We start from the raw sequence: 19332 nt of genomic DNA on the forward strand, positions 1-19332 counted from the left end.
GTTTTAAAAAGTCAGGAGGGACACCTGGGGAGCGTTCTGAGCTTCTCACCAGACCTCACAGCTCACTGTCCCAGCACCGGGGAAAACCAAGCCTCATTGCTTTTGACTGTGCAAACCAGTGGGGATTGGGCAGAGGCAGAAACTGCCGGTCTCTCAGCAGAGTCTGCTTGTTTAAAGGGCCCCCACAGACCTAGAACATTTGCAGACCCACCCACTCTGGGAATGACAGCCAGGGCAGCAGCTAGAGGGGTACCAGTCTGGTACGGAAGTGGGGGAAATGCCTGGAAAAGGGGCAAATGCTGGGCTGGCAGCATTGTTCCCTCTTGGACCCCTCCCCTGCATACGGTGCCACAACGTGGTGAAACAGGTCGCCCGTTACTGATGAATCCCTAAGGCTCCGCCCACTACAATGTAACAGGAATGACAGCTCTACCAGGGACATGGAATCAAACAAACACAGGTGATTTCTGGCCAAGATGGAGGCCTAGACTGACACGCTCTGTCTCCCTCCACAACTAAGAAGGAATACAACTACCGCAAAACAAGAAATAACCAGAAGTTCCAGAAAATAAATGGAAGTCCAATGTATGAAGTTATAATGAAGTGGTGCTCGTCTGGACAGGTAGGAGAGGCGAAGCCGGGGAGAAGAGGTCAAGCTATGCTGTCCATAGCAGCAGCAGCGATGGAGGGAGGACAGCGGTAAGCACAGACACCTGTATTTAGGAGGAGGCAAGAAGCGCCTGGGGAGCACCCCCAGCTGCAGACCAGACCCATCAGCTTGTGATTCCAAGCCGGGGAAGGCAGACCTCCATTGCCTTAGACTTTGAGGCCCGGAGACGGTGGAGATGGAGGAGGAGGCTCCCGGACTCTGAGCAGAGAGTGAACAGCAGGAATCCATCTTGGACCCCCACCCCAGCAGAAAACGCCACAGCGTGGTTAGACGGGTTGTCTGGTTGTGACGAGTGCATGGGGCTCCGCCCCCTATAGCGTAGGAGGTGTGACAGCCCTGCTCAGGAAGCAAAGGTAAAAACAAAATGGTCAGGATGGCACAGATCATGATAGAGATCCCGGTGATGCAGTTGACCAGACAGCATATATCTAATCTAATGGCTCAGCAGATAGGAAATCTTTCTGAGCCTCAGTTAAGAGCTTTGGTTATAAAAATGCTTACAGACCTAACAGCAGGTCTTAAACAAGATGGGGAAGAAATGAAGGCTAGTCCTGCTGAAATAAACAAAACACATACGAAACTAGTGGTGAGGGCAAGAAAACCAGGGATCAAATCAACAAATCGTAACATAGGGAAGGAACAATCAACCAGTGCAGAAAGAGGAAACAAAAAGTGAGGAAAATGAGGAGAGGTTCAGAAACTTACCGGACAAGTATAAACGGGCCAACATCTGAATCACAGGGCTGCCGGAAGGTGAAGAAGGAGAACTAGATATTGAAAAATTATGTGAAAAAACAATGAAGCATAACTTCCCTAACTTGGGGAAGGAAATAGACTTACAGGTCCAGAAAGCACAGAGAGTTCCAGATAAACTGGACCCAAGGAGAACCACACCAAGACACATTATAATCAAAATGTCTAAAATTAAGGATAAAGAGAGAATCTTAAAAGCAGCAAGACAGAAGAAGAGAATTGCATACCAAGTGGTCCCAATAAGACTATCAGCTGACTTCTCAAAAGAAACTCTGCATGCAAGAAGGGACTGGCAAGAAATATTCAAAGTTATGAAAAGCAAAACCCTACAACCATGATTACTCTATCCAGCGAAGCTGTCATTCAAAATAAAAGGGCAGAGAAAGTGCTTCCAGGACAAAGTAAAACTGAAGGAGTTCATCAGATCCAAACCACTATTATATGAAATGTTAAAGGGACTTTTTTAGGAGAAAGAGGATCAAAACTATGAACATTAAAATGAAAACTGTATCACAACAACCATCAGTAGAAGCTAGGGAATTGAAACAAAGGCAGACTAAGTAGGCAACAAGAGTGGGAGAAGAATTATAGGTATGGGGAACATTTTGGGGGGAGGTCCTTGGGGAGGGAGGAGGGGGAAAGGGAGGGAGATTGTACAGGAATTAAGAAGCATAGTAGGAAGGAGTGGAGTAGATAGGAAGATGTTGAGAAAAACTATATGCACAACCAATGGGCATGGACTAAGGGGGGGTTAACTGGAGGGAGGGGTCACTGGGTGGAGGGGAACAAAGGGAAAAGAAATTGGGACTACTGTAATAGCATAAACAATAAACCATATTAAAAAAAGGGAAAAAATGGCAACAAACTCGTAACTATCGACTACTGAATCTAAAATAAAAAATAAAAAAAAGAAAAGAAAACAAACTAAGCAAACAACCAGGATATGAGCAGAATCATAGATAGGGAGATCATATGGAGGGTTATCAGCTGGGAGGAAAAGGGGAAGAACAGGGGGAGTGGTGCAAGGATTAAGAAACATAATTTGTAGGTACAAAATGGACAGGGGTATGTTAAGAATAGTATTGGAAATGGAGAAGCCAAAGAATTTACATGCACAACCCATGGACATAAGCTAAGGGGAGGGATTACTGGAGGGAATGAGGGTACTGGGCAGACGGATGCAAAGGGGAAAAATTGGGACAACTATAATAATAAAATCAATAAAATATACTTAAAATATATAGTATTACTGATCATAAGCACATCTGTTGTATTAGCTAGGATCAGGTGTGCTGGAGTTGGCTTGCCCAGGCTCACAAGTTGGTTGTGCACCTCTCTTCCCCCTCTGCTTTCAGCAAGATCATGCTGGTAGCTTGAAGTTGGCCATGGTGGGCATATTAACATCAAAGAAATCAGCAAATGCTTCCCCAGTCACTGTCAAAGTTGGATGTTCCACAGTTGCCAGCATACCACTGACTCCAGTTTTTTTGTTTTTATTTTTGTTTTTAAATCCTCTCCAGGGGATATGTTTATTGATTTTAGAGAAGGAGGAAGGGAGAGAGAAGAGAACCATCAATGTGAGAAATATCAATCCATTGCCTCTGTATTCACCCCAACTGAGGATTGAATCTACAACCTTTTGGTGTATGGGGGCAACACTCCAACCAACTGAGCCGCCCAGTCAGGGCCTGAATACAGGTTTTAATTCAACAAACATTTATTATGCCAACTGTATGCCCAACACTATTTTAGGAAACATAAAGCATTGGACAATATAGTCCCTTGGGACTTTAAGGAGATCCCTAAAGATAAAGTCGAAAGAAACAGAAAATATACATGGTTTTGGATGAAAAAGTCCCCAAATGTCAATGTTCCCTATTTGGTCATCCACACCAAGTTTTACCAGCATCAAATCTCTATTGGGAAAGTCCTCCTATGAAGAACGGTTGCTTTTAAAACCATCCTAGGCATTCCATTTTTAACTACCTCCAGGAAAGTGCATTCCACAATCATTCACTGTAATCACTTATATTCGATCACTTTCAGTTTTCCTCTGGTTTTGTATTCAGACTTCCTAAGCTGTCATGTTCAGGGCAAAACATTGCATTGTACTGTACTCTGTAAACACTAAGGTGAGCTCACCTAATGGCTTCCATATATTTTGTTGTTATACATTCTAAATTTTTAAAATATCAAAACAGCATGATATTGTAACAAATACTCTACAGATTATGATGAAAACAGACGATCTCATGCTTCATTCCACACCCCTGCCTCACCCCAAGGTAGCTTTCTCTGCTTGACCTAGTAACCTTGAATCCAGAACCTCAGTGTTCCATTCAATCTTTTCCAAAAAGTAATCCTTCAGTCCCTTGCTGAGGGGGTTGGGGAGTGGTGGTGAGTAGCTACTTGGTTGCATGTGGGAGTGAAAGGAGCTCTGAGGGGTCCAACAACCCACTATGAGACTTTCAACAACCCTTTCCTTTTGCAGCCCATGGCTGCTGCCCCTTCTCTGTGCTACTTACTGTCTCCCGGCAGAGGGGATGTTGAGAGAAGATGGGGTCCTCATTAGTATTCTCCTCAAGCTACTTTGCAACTTTGTTCTTGCTGCTAAGACAATTCCACTCCAAGCTGCCATTCAGCTTTTGTGTCTGTGTGTAAACTTTTAAATTTCAAAGTGCACAGCGAAATGAACAAATCTTAAGTATATAACCTGATAAATATTACACCAATGATTATATTCATTTAACAAGCTCCCAGGTCGCCCTCAGGTCAAGAAACAGAACATTTCCAGCACCAGAAGCCTCCCTCAGTTGCTCCCCTCCCAAAGGTAACAGCTATTCAGTAAACCCACCTTTTATTCATGGCTTTAATTCACAAGGTTGCCTTGAATGCCAATTCATTAATTATAATGTTGAACAATGCTGGGCTCAGTGTGGACCTGGTGGAAACATCGTTCAAGTGTTTGAAGGTGAATGCAGACCCTGAAAGCACCCTCTCTGATTACGTCTTTTTACAGAGAAATTCAGTTCTCTACTTCAGCGGTCCCCAAACTTTATCCACGGATAGGAGCAGGGAGGGGGTGCTGGTGGTGGTGGTGGCACCAGGAGGCAGAGCTCAGGCGAGCTTCCCTCACAGCCTGGTTCCTAACAGGCCACTGACTGGTACCAGTCAGTGGCCCAGGGGCTGGGGACCCCTGCTCTACTTAATGAGGTGCATCTAATCCATGTCAAAATTTTCTCAATTTATTGAGTTGGATGGAACCAAAAGACATAAAAATTGCAAACAGAAACAAAAACAAGCATCTGATTCTTTCCACACACACACACAAAGTCTCAGTCACGCTTTCCCTCCCCATTTGTAATTGACAATATAGCCAGTCAATAATTTTCCTGCTTTGCTTCCTCCATTTCTCTAAAAAAGTCTCTCCTGAGCTCCTGTTGGTGGAGCGCTCCTAACCACTTCTGGGTTTAGTGCTGCTCAAATAAACTCTTAAAATTTTTAATGTGCTTCAGTTTATCTTTTACAGTATGAAAGCCAATATTTCCACATACGTTTGAGTTCACCTCCCTCTTGCCTTACTAACATGTGAGTTGTAATCTGGCCTCTTCTCCCTTGACAAACAAGATAGACAACAACAACAAAACCCAAATCCTAACACTCCTGTGAGCATTTTAACCTCCTTAAGATTTGTCTGTACAATTTCCTTCAAACCACTCCAGGAGTGCCTTGGCCCCTACCACTCCATCGCACACGCTTTGCTAAGGTCACTGTAGTGGGCTGAATAATAACCCAGCAAAAGACATCTTCAAGTCCTAACCCTTAGACCTGTGAGTGTGAACTTATTTGGAAAAAAGATGTAATTAAGAATCTTGAGATGATATTATCCAGGATTTAGGGTTGGCCCTGAGTCCAATGAAGATATCCTCATAAGAACTAGGCAGTGGGAGATTCGAGACAGAGGAGAAACACAGGGGAGAAGCCCACAGGAAGGCGAAGGCAGAGATGGGAGTGATGCATCTATGAGCCCAGGAACGCCAAGAACTGCTGGCTGTCAAAAGAAACTGGGAGAGGCAAGGAAGGGTTCTCCTCTAGAGCCCTTGGAGGGAATGCAGCCCTCTTTGATTTTGGACTTCTGGTCTCCAGAATTCTGAGAGAATAAATTTATGTTGTTTTAAGCTGCCAAGTTGCAGTAATTTGTTATGGCATCTTAGGAAACTAATAGTCACCAATGACCTCTGTGTTGCAAAACCATACACGATACCATTTTTATCTCCCATTTTACAGCAGTATATGACTCAGTTGATTGTTCCTTCCTTGAAACATCTTACAGTCCTGGCTTCTAGGGAACCACTTCGTTGGGTTTTCTCTTCTCTTTGGGAATGCTTCAGCTTAGAGGTCTTTGCTAGCTTTCTTCTTCCACCTAACATCTAAATGTCTGCTCTTTTCCCTTTACATTCTCTCAAGTAATCACATCTATATCTCTAGCCTTAAATATCATCCATATACTAAAGATTTTCAAATTATGCCTTCAGCTTAGACCTGGTGATAGTTTCTCTAATGTGTAGACCACGCCTTCTTGACATAGGAGCTTAGGTGTTTAGTAGTTGTTTCATATATGAATAAACCATACATATACAAAACAGAACTTCTGTTCTTCACGAAACATTCCCTCCACCCACCCCCTAAAAAAACCCTGTTCCTTCTCTGGTTTTCCATATCTGAAGAAATGGCATCTGTACCCAATGCAATTGCTCTGCCAGAAACTGAGAGTCATTCTTTCCCTTACTCTTGCATTCAATTCCTAAGCAAGTCTTGTAAATTTAGTATGCAAACTATACCTTGAATCTATTAGCTTCTCTTTATATGTGCTGTCACCATTCTGCGACTACACTAACATTATCTCACCTGGTCTCTTGCAATAGCTTCCAACTGATTCTCCACAGAGCAGCTAGTGATCTTTTAATATATCAGATCATGCCATGTTCCCACTAAAAGCCCTCCAAAGGATTCCCACTGAATTAATTGCAAAATCCAAAACTCTAAGAGCCTCTTGTGACCTTGTCCTTGCCTCCTCTCCACCTCTCTTCCCCTGCTCCATCCACAGTGGCTTTTTCTTAGGCTCTAGGAACTTAGCAAGCTTCTCGTACCTCAGACTGTCTCTGCCTGGGATTCCCTCCCCACACTGTGCCTTCAGCTCACTTCCTCAGAGAACACTCCCTGACAGCACTCCCCTCATGCACTTTGTCGGTTTCTCCTTTTTTTCTTATAACCATAGCAGTTGCCACAATCTGTAATTACACATTTGATCATGTGTTTGTTTACTGTCTCTCCTACTGGGCTGCTTCCAGAAAACAGCTGGAACTATGTCTGTTTCTCATCACTAAGCACAGAGAGGGGCAGCCACAGCCAGGATGCTCATAAGTATTTGTTGAATGAATTCTCTTTTTTCTTCTCTGCCTCAAATGTATGTCCAGTAGGAAGTCTCATCTGGTGAGAACATACTCACCCAAAAGGAAAAAAAAAAAGCACCCCCAAATCTAAATTTTATGAAAACCCGAAGACATTGTTTTACAAACATATAAATTATTTTATTTACAAAGCCATGTTACAAAAAAAAATAATAATAATAAAAAAAAAAAGAAAAGAAAAAAGAAAGAAAAAAGAAAAAAGACAGAGAGAGACAGAAAGCCAAGAAAGAAATACAATCGCTCACTGGAGAATATCTCCAGGCCTGGTGCTGAACCATGGCAGTATCAATAGATACATGTTTGTTCTTTCCTTTTTTACAACTGTAAGTCATAGAATTTACTATTTACACCTACATTAGACATTTATTCTGCTTACAATATCACAGGCATGGAATGAATTCTGATAGTGCTAATACATAAAGGTGTGGGACAAAGAAGGAAAATATTTAGTGTTACAAAATATGGATCATAGAAAAGAAACCCACTCCACAAGTGTGGCATTTGTTTAGAATGTATGGACATGCTTTCTTCAAAATTCTTCTGGAAAAGATTTTAAAATCAGTAGTAGGAAAGGAAAAATGAGCAGGTGCAAATTCTTGTCTGTGCAACAACAGTTATTTAATATACCCCATGACTGACCAGCTAAGTAAAACCCATAGTTTTGTTAAAGTGCCATGGGCTGACAGCATAACAAAATAGAAGGTGTAAATAGAAAATTTCTTTTTTTCCTTTTTTTAAAACAAGAGTTCAGTGAGAATCAGCAATAATAGAATATGCTGTATAAACTATTCTCTACAAAGGTTGATCAGCGTTATTTACAACTGGTACATTGATACAAAAGAAGGCATACAAGTTATCCAAGTCGCTTTGTTTTTATGGCTGACAGATCTATGCATTGCGTTATGCTTAACAACCAGAACTTTTGAGCCTCTGTGGCTGGCGGCAAGTCACGAGATCTTCAGGCAAATGGGGGTGTGCAGTCAAGAGGCTGGGAGAGAAGGCTGAGTTGGGGGGGGGTGCAGAACAGAAGTACTCAAAGGGGATCACCCTAATAGTGCTTTATAGGCTGGTCCAGTTGAACTCCATTAAAACAAAACCAAGGAAAACCTTTTATTTGCATTCCATTTTTCAAGCTGAGTTTTGAATACATCATTATAAAAGTAAACTGTGGTTGACTGAAGGAAGAAACAGGGTGGATTTTTCCTTTTTGCTCAGTTTTCCAGAAGTGTCCTCACCTTGGTCAGAGCCAGTCTTTCACCACATCAGCAGCATTCGGTGGGGAGCCTCTTTATTCCAGCTTGCAATTCAGGATGCAGAGAGCTAAAACATTTAAACCTATTATTGAATTGCTCCTTTAGTCTCTGTCGAGACATTATTTCTCAGAAGCAGACACTTCATCTCTCAACCTTTGTTTTCCCTCTTTTGAGTGTAAGAGTTTATAAATCAGAGGGTTATTTTGTTGCTGAGATTTTTTTTTTTGTTTTGTTTTTACTCCTGCAAGTTTTACAACTCAAAATAAATTATAAAAAAACAGACTTCTATAACCGAACAAGACAAAAATTGTGCAAAAATAACAAAGATATGTACACACTTTTCAGTCTGAAGAAATGTACAATAAAAACATAATTCAAAGAACATTTTAAAAATATAAACATTGCTTAAACTTTCCTAAGTTTCATTTTGTTTTTGAAACTATTCTGGTCAGTTAGCTCTGTAATATAGTAAAACATAAATTATTACAAAATTAACACTATAAAAATTTACTTTAAGAATATCTTCTAAACTTTTTTCAAAGGGTCAAATCTTGTTTATAATTTCTTAAACATTTATAAGTCTTAGATCTGCCTTAACCTTTTTTTTTTTTCAAAGAAAAAGTAACAATCTTCCCTTCAATTTGCAGTCTCTCTTTTCCAAGATGTAAATAAACCAGCATATAAGTGCACTTTTAACACTGTAGAAATAAAAATGAAATCATCTGAACAAATGTCCTGGAACCTAATATCAACTCATGATTTTTAAAAAATCTTCATTTTATATTAAAAAATTTTAGTAATCCTATAAGAAACACTGTCAGTGCAATTTCATTGATGCAAATCAAAATCACTCCGTTTATCTCCCGTCTTAGTAAAATCCAATTGTGTGGTGAAACTTAACAGTAGTCTGATCTTTGGGGTGGAGGATGGGAAAGAAAGGAAACTGTCAGGGTGGGGATGAAGCAGAAACTACTATTATCTGTGCTGTTACATTGTTTGCAAAGTTACATGATGAATAAATAGCACAGCATATTTCTTTTATATTGTGAGTTCCTTCCTGACTATGATTCCTGATTAGAGCTTACAGTACTCTTGTTTCTTTCAAAACTCCAGTGTGGACAGTTTCTTAGCTGCAGAGCTCCAGCTTCTCTTCCAATGGCTCTTCCTCATCAGGCAGGGACTTGGCCTCACCATCCTTTCCCGGGGCAGCTGTATCTGAGCTGGGGCGTCTGCTGATTCGCAGGGCCTGGTGGCCCAGGGCACAGAGGTAGGTGAGCCATACTAGTATTTATTCTCACCAGGGGTTTGACACAAAGCCCTCCGTGGAAGCTTTCCCCTATCTCATCCTTCCTCCCCTTTCTCCTCTTGCCTAGTCCTGGAGGGCAGCCTGAGAATTTCTACAGCTGTAGGCACTGTGTCTTCTCCAGAGTGGCTTCCTGGGGTCTCCTGCCTTTTCCCTTGGGGTGCTTCCCTTCCTGGCTTGCCCAGCTTTGGGCCCTTGCACATGATGCCCAGGAAGGGGTTTTGCGTCATGGATTCCTAACAAGCTCAGGTGACCACAGCCACCCAGTTCTCATCATCTTTTGAGGCATATCTTCTCTTATCCCCATTCTCTGCATCCTGCCACTTCCCAGACCTGACCCAGTATGTCCTGTCTGAGCTGCACAGCTGGACAGTGGTATTGGATAAACCACATTATTAGAAGTCACTTTTATCAATAGTACCTGGCTCCCGCTGTGCTGGTGCACCACAGAAACCTGGTGAGTGCCTGCAGCTACCCTCCTGCCTCTGCTCTCTGCCCCCCGAACATAGGCTGCCCCACAGCAAAGCCCCTTTCAGCACGCTCTCCAGTGGGGAGCTTAGGGGAGGCAGCTTCTCCTGATGGCCTTGGGGACCCAGTGAGTGGCAGGTGGGAGGGGATGGGAAAGAAGGGATGGATGGGTGAGGACAAGGAAAGGAGCACTGCACGTGCTGAAGTTCGAGAGTTGCTGTCCTGCACTGTCTGTTCTTGTGGCTGGAGAAGAACGATGGTGCAGTAGCTAGATCAGAAGCTGGAGGAATGACCCCAAGCTTGGAAGAATGTGTACACGTGGCAAACAAAAGACAACGGAAACAAAACACTGGTATTGTTTTCGGTAAATCTCAAATTTGCGTTCTCTTGCCTTTTTCTTTTTCTCCAAAACTAAAAATTGGTCTTCAAAAATAGAAGAAAGGCCAGAGCCATGGGCAGGGTCCAGGAAATGGACCCCCCCACTGCCCACTCCCTGCCTCCCCCACCCCTGGCCTCCCGGGGTCGGATTGGGTGGCCAGGCATTGGTTTGGAAGTGGCTTCATAATCTTGTTATGGAAGAGTCCTTATCCTGCCAGTTCTGTTTGTGGTCTTCTAGAAAAAAAAGAAAAGGAAAGAAAAAAAAAAAAAAAAAAAAAGTTTGGGATTACTACGAGGATTCGAGAACAGAGTGAATTTTCTCATCTATAACAAAAAGGATACCTTCCCAACTCCTGCATCCGGCCAAAGGCAGCTGTAATGAGCAAATGAGGGGATGGCTGTAAAGGACTCCATAAATGTAGGGTAGCCACAGAGGTCCGAGCTGGGGAGGAAAATGCAGGGACAAATCCGTGGACATTCATGGGCTTCTCTCCAATAGAGAGGACTGGAGTAAGTGACCTGTCTTCAGTTTTTTTCTCTATTAGTTAACCTGGGATGTTTCCTATCTAACCTACAGACAACACAGAGAATTATCTAAGGGAGAAGCGGAGTGCTGGGTTAAGCATAGAGACTTTGGAGACAGAGGTTTTGGGTTCAAGTTACTTAGGTCTTAGTCCAGTCATCTTCATCTAGAAAATGAGGATAATCATTTTCCCTCTCACAATGTTTGTTAAAAGGTTTAAATGTATGTAAAGGTGTTTAGCACAGCACCTGCAGAGAAAAGGTTCAATAAATGATAGCGATTATTATTATTATTGCATTTGTTAAGGCTGACTGCCAGCATTTTGGGCTCCCATGGGTGCACCTGGAGTTTTGGGCAGGAGCACTCAGCCACCTCTGCAGGAGGCCTGCTGTAAACAGGCTCGTCATGAGCCTAGACGAGCCCGGCACCTTCCTGTCATGGAGGGTGGGCAGCAGGTGCTCAGGCCCTGGAAGGGCCATAGCGACTCAAAATAAATGAGACACCCTCCTAGATCTGGGGATACAAAAACTATTTCCCTATAATCTTCACCTGGGCTCTACCCTCAATTTGTGAGGAAACCCCAAAGGCTGAAATGCAAATACATTGCAATTTGTTATCTACAAAACCTACAGCACATCTAAGACGACACAACACAGGCATATTTGTATTTTTGCAATCATGTGTAATAACGTGCAGAACCCCATCCCTACTCTCTCCGGCATCCCCTGGATGCACACACACCCCATTGGAGAAAATTGGTTATACACTGACTCCTCTCACATGTCAAGTTTATAAAAACTCCTAAATCTACTCTGAATATTTATCTCATGAGGCCTTGAGAAAGCACTGACTGATATCTGCCATGAGCAAGGCCCTTTAGTCAACATCACCTCATTTAATTTTCACAATCACCTCTGGACACAGGCATTGATTTTGCCATTTAATAGATGAAAAAAATTAGACTCGGTGAAGAATCTGCCTAATATTACACAGCTGTTAATAATAATAATAGCTAATATTTGGGTGTTTGTTATATCAGGCATTCTAGAGGCTTTATGTGAATAAATTAATACTAACAAAAGCCGTATGAGGTAGGGGCCATTATAATCCCCATTTTAAGGTGAGGAAACTGAAGCACAGAGAAGTTAAGTAACTTACTCAAGGGCACACAGTTAATAACTACTAGTTTTGGAAGCCAGACAACCATGCTCTTAACTGGAAATGAGATTTGAACCAGGATCTGACCCCAACACCCACATTCTTTCCACCCTGCTGATGACCCTATGAACTTTTGCTCCCCAGTAACTTACCTGTCGGCTGTGTCCTGGGCTGGACATGCTTGAAGGGCTGGATTGTGACAAAGCTAGGCTGCTATTTTTCCCAACCTGAAAGACACCAAGGAAGCCCTACTCAGATACATGAGCTAGCTTGGGAGAGACCCACCAATCCCATGTACTGCTGGGGAAAGAAGAGCTGCGTAATAACATGCTCATTCTCCTTGCGCCCATTTGGAACTCGTGCTTCCACTTTAAATGGCAGAGAAAATGAAAATGTTTCTAGGGGTACTTTGATGACACCCCTCTCTCATGGAGGGGCACTCTTAATTCTGCTTCCCAGATGTAGACACTGGTAGTTTTAGGGATGAGGACAAAGGCATCTGGCTAGAGGCCTGCCCCCCTGCCCCCAGGAGCATTGAACTCAGCAGAGGCCCAGCTTTTCCATCAGTGGCCCAAGGGTTATATAAATTCATCCACCTCTGAACTCAGTTCCAGACCCACCTTGTCTCTAGCCCAGACTCTCTTGGAGCAGCAGGGGGATTAAAGCCTGGGTCTTTTCCTGGTTCAGTTTTCTTGGCCAGGAGATACAGTGCACACCTTACTGTTCCTGAGAAAAACAGCAAGAGGGCACGGGTCTGCCCCTTCAAGTGGGAGGCTGAGCTGGGTCCTTGCACATGCACTGGGAGCACATGGGTGTGGCTGTCCAGCTTCTCCCCTTGCTCACTGACTGTCCTTGGCACATATTGGGTGGGTCTTCAGGTGAGTGCCATTTCACAGGCAGCCCCTGTCCTTGGCCTCTAAAGGGCTGCTCCTCTACTTAACTTGACTTTGCATAAAGACATTTGTCTTACATTCAGTTTTTTTGGTTTAATACTTCTGTGGCAAATTCTGGCCTTATACCTATCAGATACAATTAAACAGGCCCTCAGTTGGTCCCCAAAGCACATGTTTACCTTGAATTCCTCAACCTCAAGCCATGCCATTTCCAACCTCCTAACAAATTCCAAAGGCTTTGCTCCAACACTTGGAAATCACTGGTGCTCACCCTGTACAGTCTTTTCTTAAAGGCCTGGTGACAAGCACACAGGTGTCACCTGCATTAGAGAACCAATGCAGGCTAGGCCCAAGGCAGCCATTAAATTCATCCATTTTTTTTATTTCCTTCTTGATAGGCACTCACTGGTGAAGGCTTGTCTGCTCCTCTTACCCCTGGTGGTGACTGATTCATAGCGCTTACTGAACATTTCATATGTTCCTGTAGACCAAAGGGTCAAAAGAGCAAGCAACATTTACTCAATACAGAGGCCCAGGGGTTATGAACCCAGACTCCAGAGCTAAATTGCCTGGTTTAAATCCCAGCCCTACTATTTATTTCCTGTGTGACTTTGGGCACATTGCTTAACCTTGCTGTGCCTTTGGTTTACTCATCTATAAAAGGGGGTGGGTAATAACAGGTAATGAATAAATGAGTTAATGTATCTTAAGTATTTGGAACAGAGCCTATTCCATAAGTGTTAACTGCTAGGACTTTATCTAAAATGGGTGATACACAGCCTTGCTGCTCAGGGCGTGGCCTGCAAACCAGTGGACTATTAGAAATGCAGACTCTCAGGCCCCACCCCAGACCTGCTGACTCAGAGCCTGCATTTTAACAACCCCCCAGATAATTCATGTGCACATTCAGTTTTCAGAAGTCCTGGCTATGCCCTCTACCTTGAGACCTGGAGGCAGCAATACCCACAGTTCAGCCTCAGCATAGAGCCCTGTGGGTACTGGTCCCCCTCCGCCTGCACCCCTGGAACTGGGGAGTCAGAAGGCAGCACAGGCTCTAGTGAGATGACCTATGTCTCCCCCTCTCTCACCTTGGCCTCGGTTGCAGCTTGTCTGGCCCTTGGGATCCAAACTTGCTGTTTCTCAAGTGTTTACTTGTGATTTGTGAATCCCCCTCAAGATGTTCTCTTCGTGAGGTTTTAAAAAGTCTCATAAAAATGACACAAAACAATAAAACATCTTTTTAACAACTGCCTCTCATCTCTCCCAAGTCCTTATCCCCAGACGGGGCTAGGTTTACGGTCTGGTCCACTTAATTCTGCGGTTGTGAGCCGCGGGCTGCTGCTGCAGTCCGCATGCTGCCCTGGCACATGTGAGGCCTTTGGGCAGGCCTGCAGGTTTCCACCCTCCTGCCAGACTCGGCCCCGCCTCTGTGCCCAAACGGTATCAGTCTGGTGAAGGTGGGGACTTGCTTAAGTAGCTTCCCCGGCCTGAGGAGACAGACTAGACTTGAGGATGTGAACAGAACTCACGGGAAAGAAACACGGGTTCTTCTTGAACCACGCCACATTCCCACAGCTTTCCTCACAATACGCTGTCCTATCTGTCCAATGGCATTGAACACGTCTGTGCTGTTTGGTGTGAGTTAATTTTACTTTCAGAAAAAAAGCTGTATCAATAAGATGGGGCCATCGAGGCAGTCAGGTAAAGTATGAAGAGCAGTCACTTGGGAGCTAGAAGCATAAGCTATCACCCCCCAGGTGGGACCCCTGCTCAGGCCTCAGCTCTTCCTAAGGGGACTCTAAAAGATTGAATTTGGCAACAGAACTCTTTACTAAAATCATCCTCAGAACCTCAAGATATAAAATAGGAGTGGAGTGGGGAACTCAGAATCTCTCTGTGCCTCAGTTTACTCATCTGTAAGGTGGTGACAATTGTACCAATTGCACTGGGTTGTTGTGAGGAGTAAAAGAGAAAATATTTGCATAATGCTTACAACAGCACTTAGCATGAAGTGAGCGCCACAGAAAGTATCTATTAAATAAACTGCTCTTGGAGCAGAGAGGGACAATTGCCTAAGGGGGAAATGAGACAGTCACCTGGCTAAGCAGGGATGCTGCCCAGCTCCCCCTGCCCTGGGGACTGAGAAAGCAGTGCCAGGAGGCCCCTGGCAGGACGGGTCCCTTACCTGCCGAGAGGAGGTGCTGTTAACGGGATCGGGCATCGGTGCGAGAAGGCTGGGTGGGTTCTTTTTGTGAACGCTATTCATACCAGGCATTTTAGTGATTTTACAGGCTTTGCTACTAGAACTTGAGTTCTTACGCTTTTTTCCTTCTGATTTGTCAAAAGAGAGGGGCAGAGAAGACACGGCATTGTGTGAGGCCAGAGAGAGGTCCCCTGTGAGGGAGGGCACTGGGAGGGGACAGGAGTCACTGCTGCTGCCCACTGAGCCCACGTGTCTCCCTATGTCCGTGGGGCCGCTGGGCAGCAAGGTCCGTCCTGAGGGCTCCAGTTTGGCACTGAGTGGGCTCACCCCATTGTTTGAGTTGTGCATGGGCAGACTGTTATAGGGAGGGCCCACCTGATAGGAGTTCAAAGCTGAACTGGCATTCAAAACACAGTTCTTTCTGTGGGGCCCTGATAATGACGAAGAGAGGGATGTCTGCAAGGAGAATGAGGAGGAGGAGGAGGAGGAAGAGGAAGTCGAGGACTGTGGCTTCCTCTTTTTGTTACTTGGAGACTCCTCGCTACGGGCAGACAGGTCTTTGACTTTTGAGGATTTGCTGGTTTTGGTTTTGGATGGCTTGTGGGATGGAGAAGGGATGACGGCCGGTATCGGGGACACCGTGGAGGGGGCCTTGAAGGTTGAGTCCATGATGCTGAGGGTTGCAGCCACATGAGGGAAAGCTGTGGTGTGTGACATGAGGGCGCTTGGGTCCGGCGATGTCACAAAAGCTGCGTTTGAGAGCATGGCTGATGTCATTATGTAAGAAGAGGTGAGTCTCGAGCTGATGGGAGCTGAAGGAAGATACACAGCACTGGGGTTGCTGAAAGGCTGTAAAACGGATGCTGGAACAGGGGTGGTGATGTGGGCTGCTGGCGAGGGCATGGGGCTATCTGCCGCAGGAGGGATCTTCCTAAACATGAGAGAAGAGTGAAAGAGAAACAGTGAGAAACAGGCTTGGCATTCCTCAGAGGCTCGTTTAAGTGTGAGTATCAGAGCTACAGAGAAAACCCCGGTCGAACCAGACTATGGAAAATGAAGCCTTGAAGGATGGCAAAGTCTGAATTATGGCCCTTCCTTGTTCCCTATGGCTCCCCACATTGTAATATCCAACAACCTATTTTCAATCTCTTTCAGGTTTTCAGATACTTTTCTCCATGCTTGTCTACTGGGTAATGGCTTATTTGGGTTCATGAATAAAAGGCGATCGTGATTTAGAATATAAATTTCCCCAACAGTATCTGTCTCCTTTTTTTGTGGTGGTGGTGGGGGGGCAGGGATGAAAGTAGATTTTAATGAGAAGTGGTTGTTTTGCACTTAGGTCCTGGTTTGAAGTGAGAAGTGTGAGGATGAGGTTTTGTCACCTGCACACATGGGCCAGAGCAGCCTCTGTCCACTGCCTGCCTGTCCCCTGCCATTCCACCCTGCTTTTGGCTCCGGGCACAGTGGGAAATACCCCTCTTTTCACAGGCCAGCCTTCTCCTGTATTTCCTGTCTGCAGCCTCTGGTTTGTTCCAAAGAGAGGCATTTCCATGTTGGCTTGTGGCTATTGGCTCCTGTTGGCCAGGCAATGGAAGCTACAGGGCAGCAGAGGGCCAGGGCTGGGAAATGATGCAGATGTTAACTTGCCCAGACCCAGGACTGGTTTTTTTTCTTGTCCACCCCACCCCATCGCAGCTCTCACTCAGAGGAGCTATAATTGAGGTGTGGCTGTCCTTCAACAGGTCTTCTTGCCCCTGTGTTAGGAAGGGGTGAGAGTACAGGGACCCTCATGTATCCAGAAAAGGCGGTCAGGAATTTCTAGTTTGTTCTGAAGACAAATGCAGGATATGGGCACAGCAGAACATATGGATAACGAAGGTCTTCCTGGAGTTGGGAGTGCCTGGGAGCAAACCCCACGCCTCTTACACTCTGTGAAGCCAAGGCCAGACCAGGTGGTGGGCCACTCCTGGGGCCTCCCTGCAAACTCCATCTTTTGACTTGTGCTAGAAGCACCTCCCACTTCTAAACCATGGCCTGATGTTGCTACTACTCTGGGGACCAGGAGGAGCACAGAGCTTTGGGGTTACCATTTGTTTCTGATTTGTAGGAAAGAAGAGTGACCCCAGGAGTCAGGTAATATCCTCAAACTGGCTTTTTATTTCTCACCTAGCCCCCCTCCCCGTGTTCCCTGGGAATCAGCGCCAGCACAGCTAGGGTTCCCTAGCAGGTAGGAGTTCGCTCTCCTTTGAAAGTAGCACTTGAAGCTGGGTAGGTCTGGGTCCTGAAAACCAGGAGCTTGCAGTGAGGTATGAGATGGGGCTTCTCCAGTCCCTTCTCTGCTGGGAGGCCACCTTCCAGCTGTGGCATCAGGGAACTCTGGAAAGGGGCCCTGCTGAAAGGAAATGCCTCTCACAGCACTGCTTTCTGAGGATTTCATTTTCTGCCTGTAACTGGGTGAAGTTATGCCTTCAATCCTTAGGGTGGAATCCAGAGGAATCCTTGAATATAGACAAACAGAATACTTGAAAACAGCAGACCGAGGAGACCAAAGAGAAAAATGTTGCCAAACCCATTGTGGCCATGCTGGTGTTTGAAAATCTACTTTCTCTCAAGCCTAAAGAATGTAGAAGATCCCATCAGCACTAAACAAGTGCTCCATTAACACTTAGTGCAGTGAATGAATGAATAAATGAATGGATGGATGGATGGGTGGGTAGATGGGTGAGCAGGTGAATTCTCAGTAGCATCTTAACTATGCATGCTGGGCAAGGACTTCCATATAATCAGACAGGAAAGGTCTAAACATGCCCTTAGAACTGTCTGGCACTCACAACCCCCTCCTAATAGTGCCAGGGAACATGTCTCAGCACGTGTGGTATCAGCACACTTGCCCTGCTGTCTCAGATGCCTTGTTGTGGACTGTCAGCCTCCCACTCAATCTTCCCTCGACTTAAGTTTCTTGCCAGTTAGTCTGGATAGAAATATATGTGGGCAGAGGTTTGGCAGTTACTTGTAATAAAAAGTTATTTGCAAATACCAGATGGTTCATTTAGAGAGGACCCCATTCAATGACCTTAACTGGGAGCTCTCTGAATGTCCCAATTTGTAATTTTCCCACTCAATAGTATAAATTCATGCTTCACTTGAGCTGACAAGCTGAGCTGAAGTCCTCAATCTTGACTTGTGGACACTCAGGATTGGGACGGGAGCAATTTTTTGGCATGCTTCTCTCCCTTTCCTTCAAGAGGCAGAGGCAGGAGGGGAGAAGAGCAGGGGGAAGCAGGGCAAGGGCCATGTGGCTGCTCAGTGTCCCCGGGACCCCCTTTCCCCCATGCTAAGCAGTTTATGTGCCTGCCTAGGGGCCAAATGGCAGTGGATTTCAGCTTCATGGGCTGTGCCTGGTTAAAGCTTCGCACACTGGCCTAGGGAAGTCCCATAAAAAGCCCACAGATGCGAATAAATTACTGACAGTGCCCATCCTCCCCTGCCAGCTGGCATGGAGCTCCAGATGCTGACCTGGCTGAAAGAGAATACTGTGTTGGCGTCTCCTGATGCAGAGTTAAATGCTTGTTAAAGAAAAAAGAGTCTTGGCCGTTCCTTTTCTTCCTAATGTCTTCCACGCCCCCATCGGCTGCCATCCCTCCAAGTTCGGGCCCGTCCGGGCCTGGGGTTTGGGCAGTGAGGTTGAGAGGGCAGCGGGGTGCTACGCTCTCCAGAGTTGACACCCAGGCAGCCCCAATGTTGCTCAGTGACAGTAGATTGGTTAGGCAAGTCCTGAAAAGGGGGGAGGGACCTGATGCCCTGTGGCTCGGGTTTCTGTGCCTGAGGAGGAAAGGAATATGGAGCTTGAGCTGACAGGACAGCAGGTAGCGAAATACAGATCAACACATTCCTTCCACGTGCCTGGGTTTTACACTTCCACAACACAGGAGAGCAAAGAGCTGCGAGAGTCACCAGGGCTGGCTGCCGTCTTGGGGGAACAATCGCAGAAGGATAAATTAACAAATAACCATGAACACGGTAACCCCGCATGCAGCACCAATTTGTTGCTGTTCAGGATGGACACAAATAGGTATCAAGGGTGCCTCTTAAACACACTGGGCAGTCACTTAAATGGGAAGAAATGATAAGCTTCTCTTGTGGCCCTTTCCTACTTTATGGGGAGTGTTCTCATTTAGTCCTAAATCTATTAGGAGAGCTTCCTGCAGACACAGTGGAGCTCTTCCTCCTAGAAGTTCAGATCCAGAAGCTCTTTTGGC

General features: G+C 45.2%; 1 protein-coding gene across 6 annotated transcripts in view; it reads right to left on the reverse strand.

Annotated features, from left to right (window-relative positions):
- Positions 1–7088: 7088 nt before the first annotated feature.
- Positions 7089–19332, reverse strand: part of ATXN7L1 (ataxin 7 like 1) — a 251901-nt gene continuing 239657 nt past the window's right edge. For 3 of the 6 annotated variants that reach the window (XM_090287328.1, XM_090287330.1, XM_090287331.1), the window contains 3 exons: positions 15056–16004; positions 12130–12204; positions 7089–10530 (listed from right to left, as the gene is read on the reverse strand). In XM_090287328.1, the coding sequence (XP_090143454.1) occupies positions 10489–10530; positions 12130–12204; positions 15056–16004 (1066 nt within the window). In that variant the 3' untranslated portion in view covers positions 7089–10488. Of the gene's footprint in view, positions 10531–11928; positions 12205–15055; positions 16005–18589; positions 18896–19332 lie in introns of those variants that run through there. The other 3 variants (XM_090287332.1, XM_090287329.1, XM_090287327.1) reach the window with 3 other exon arrangements.

The sequence above is a fragment of the Furipterus horrens genome, unplaced genomic scaffold, assembly GCF_987537825.1.
Source record: "Furipterus horrens unplaced genomic scaffold, mFurHor1.1.pri manual_scaffold_9, whole genome shotgun sequence".
Taxonomy (NCBI): domain Eukaryota; kingdom Metazoa; phylum Chordata; class Mammalia; order Chiroptera; family Furipteridae; genus Furipterus; species Furipterus horrens.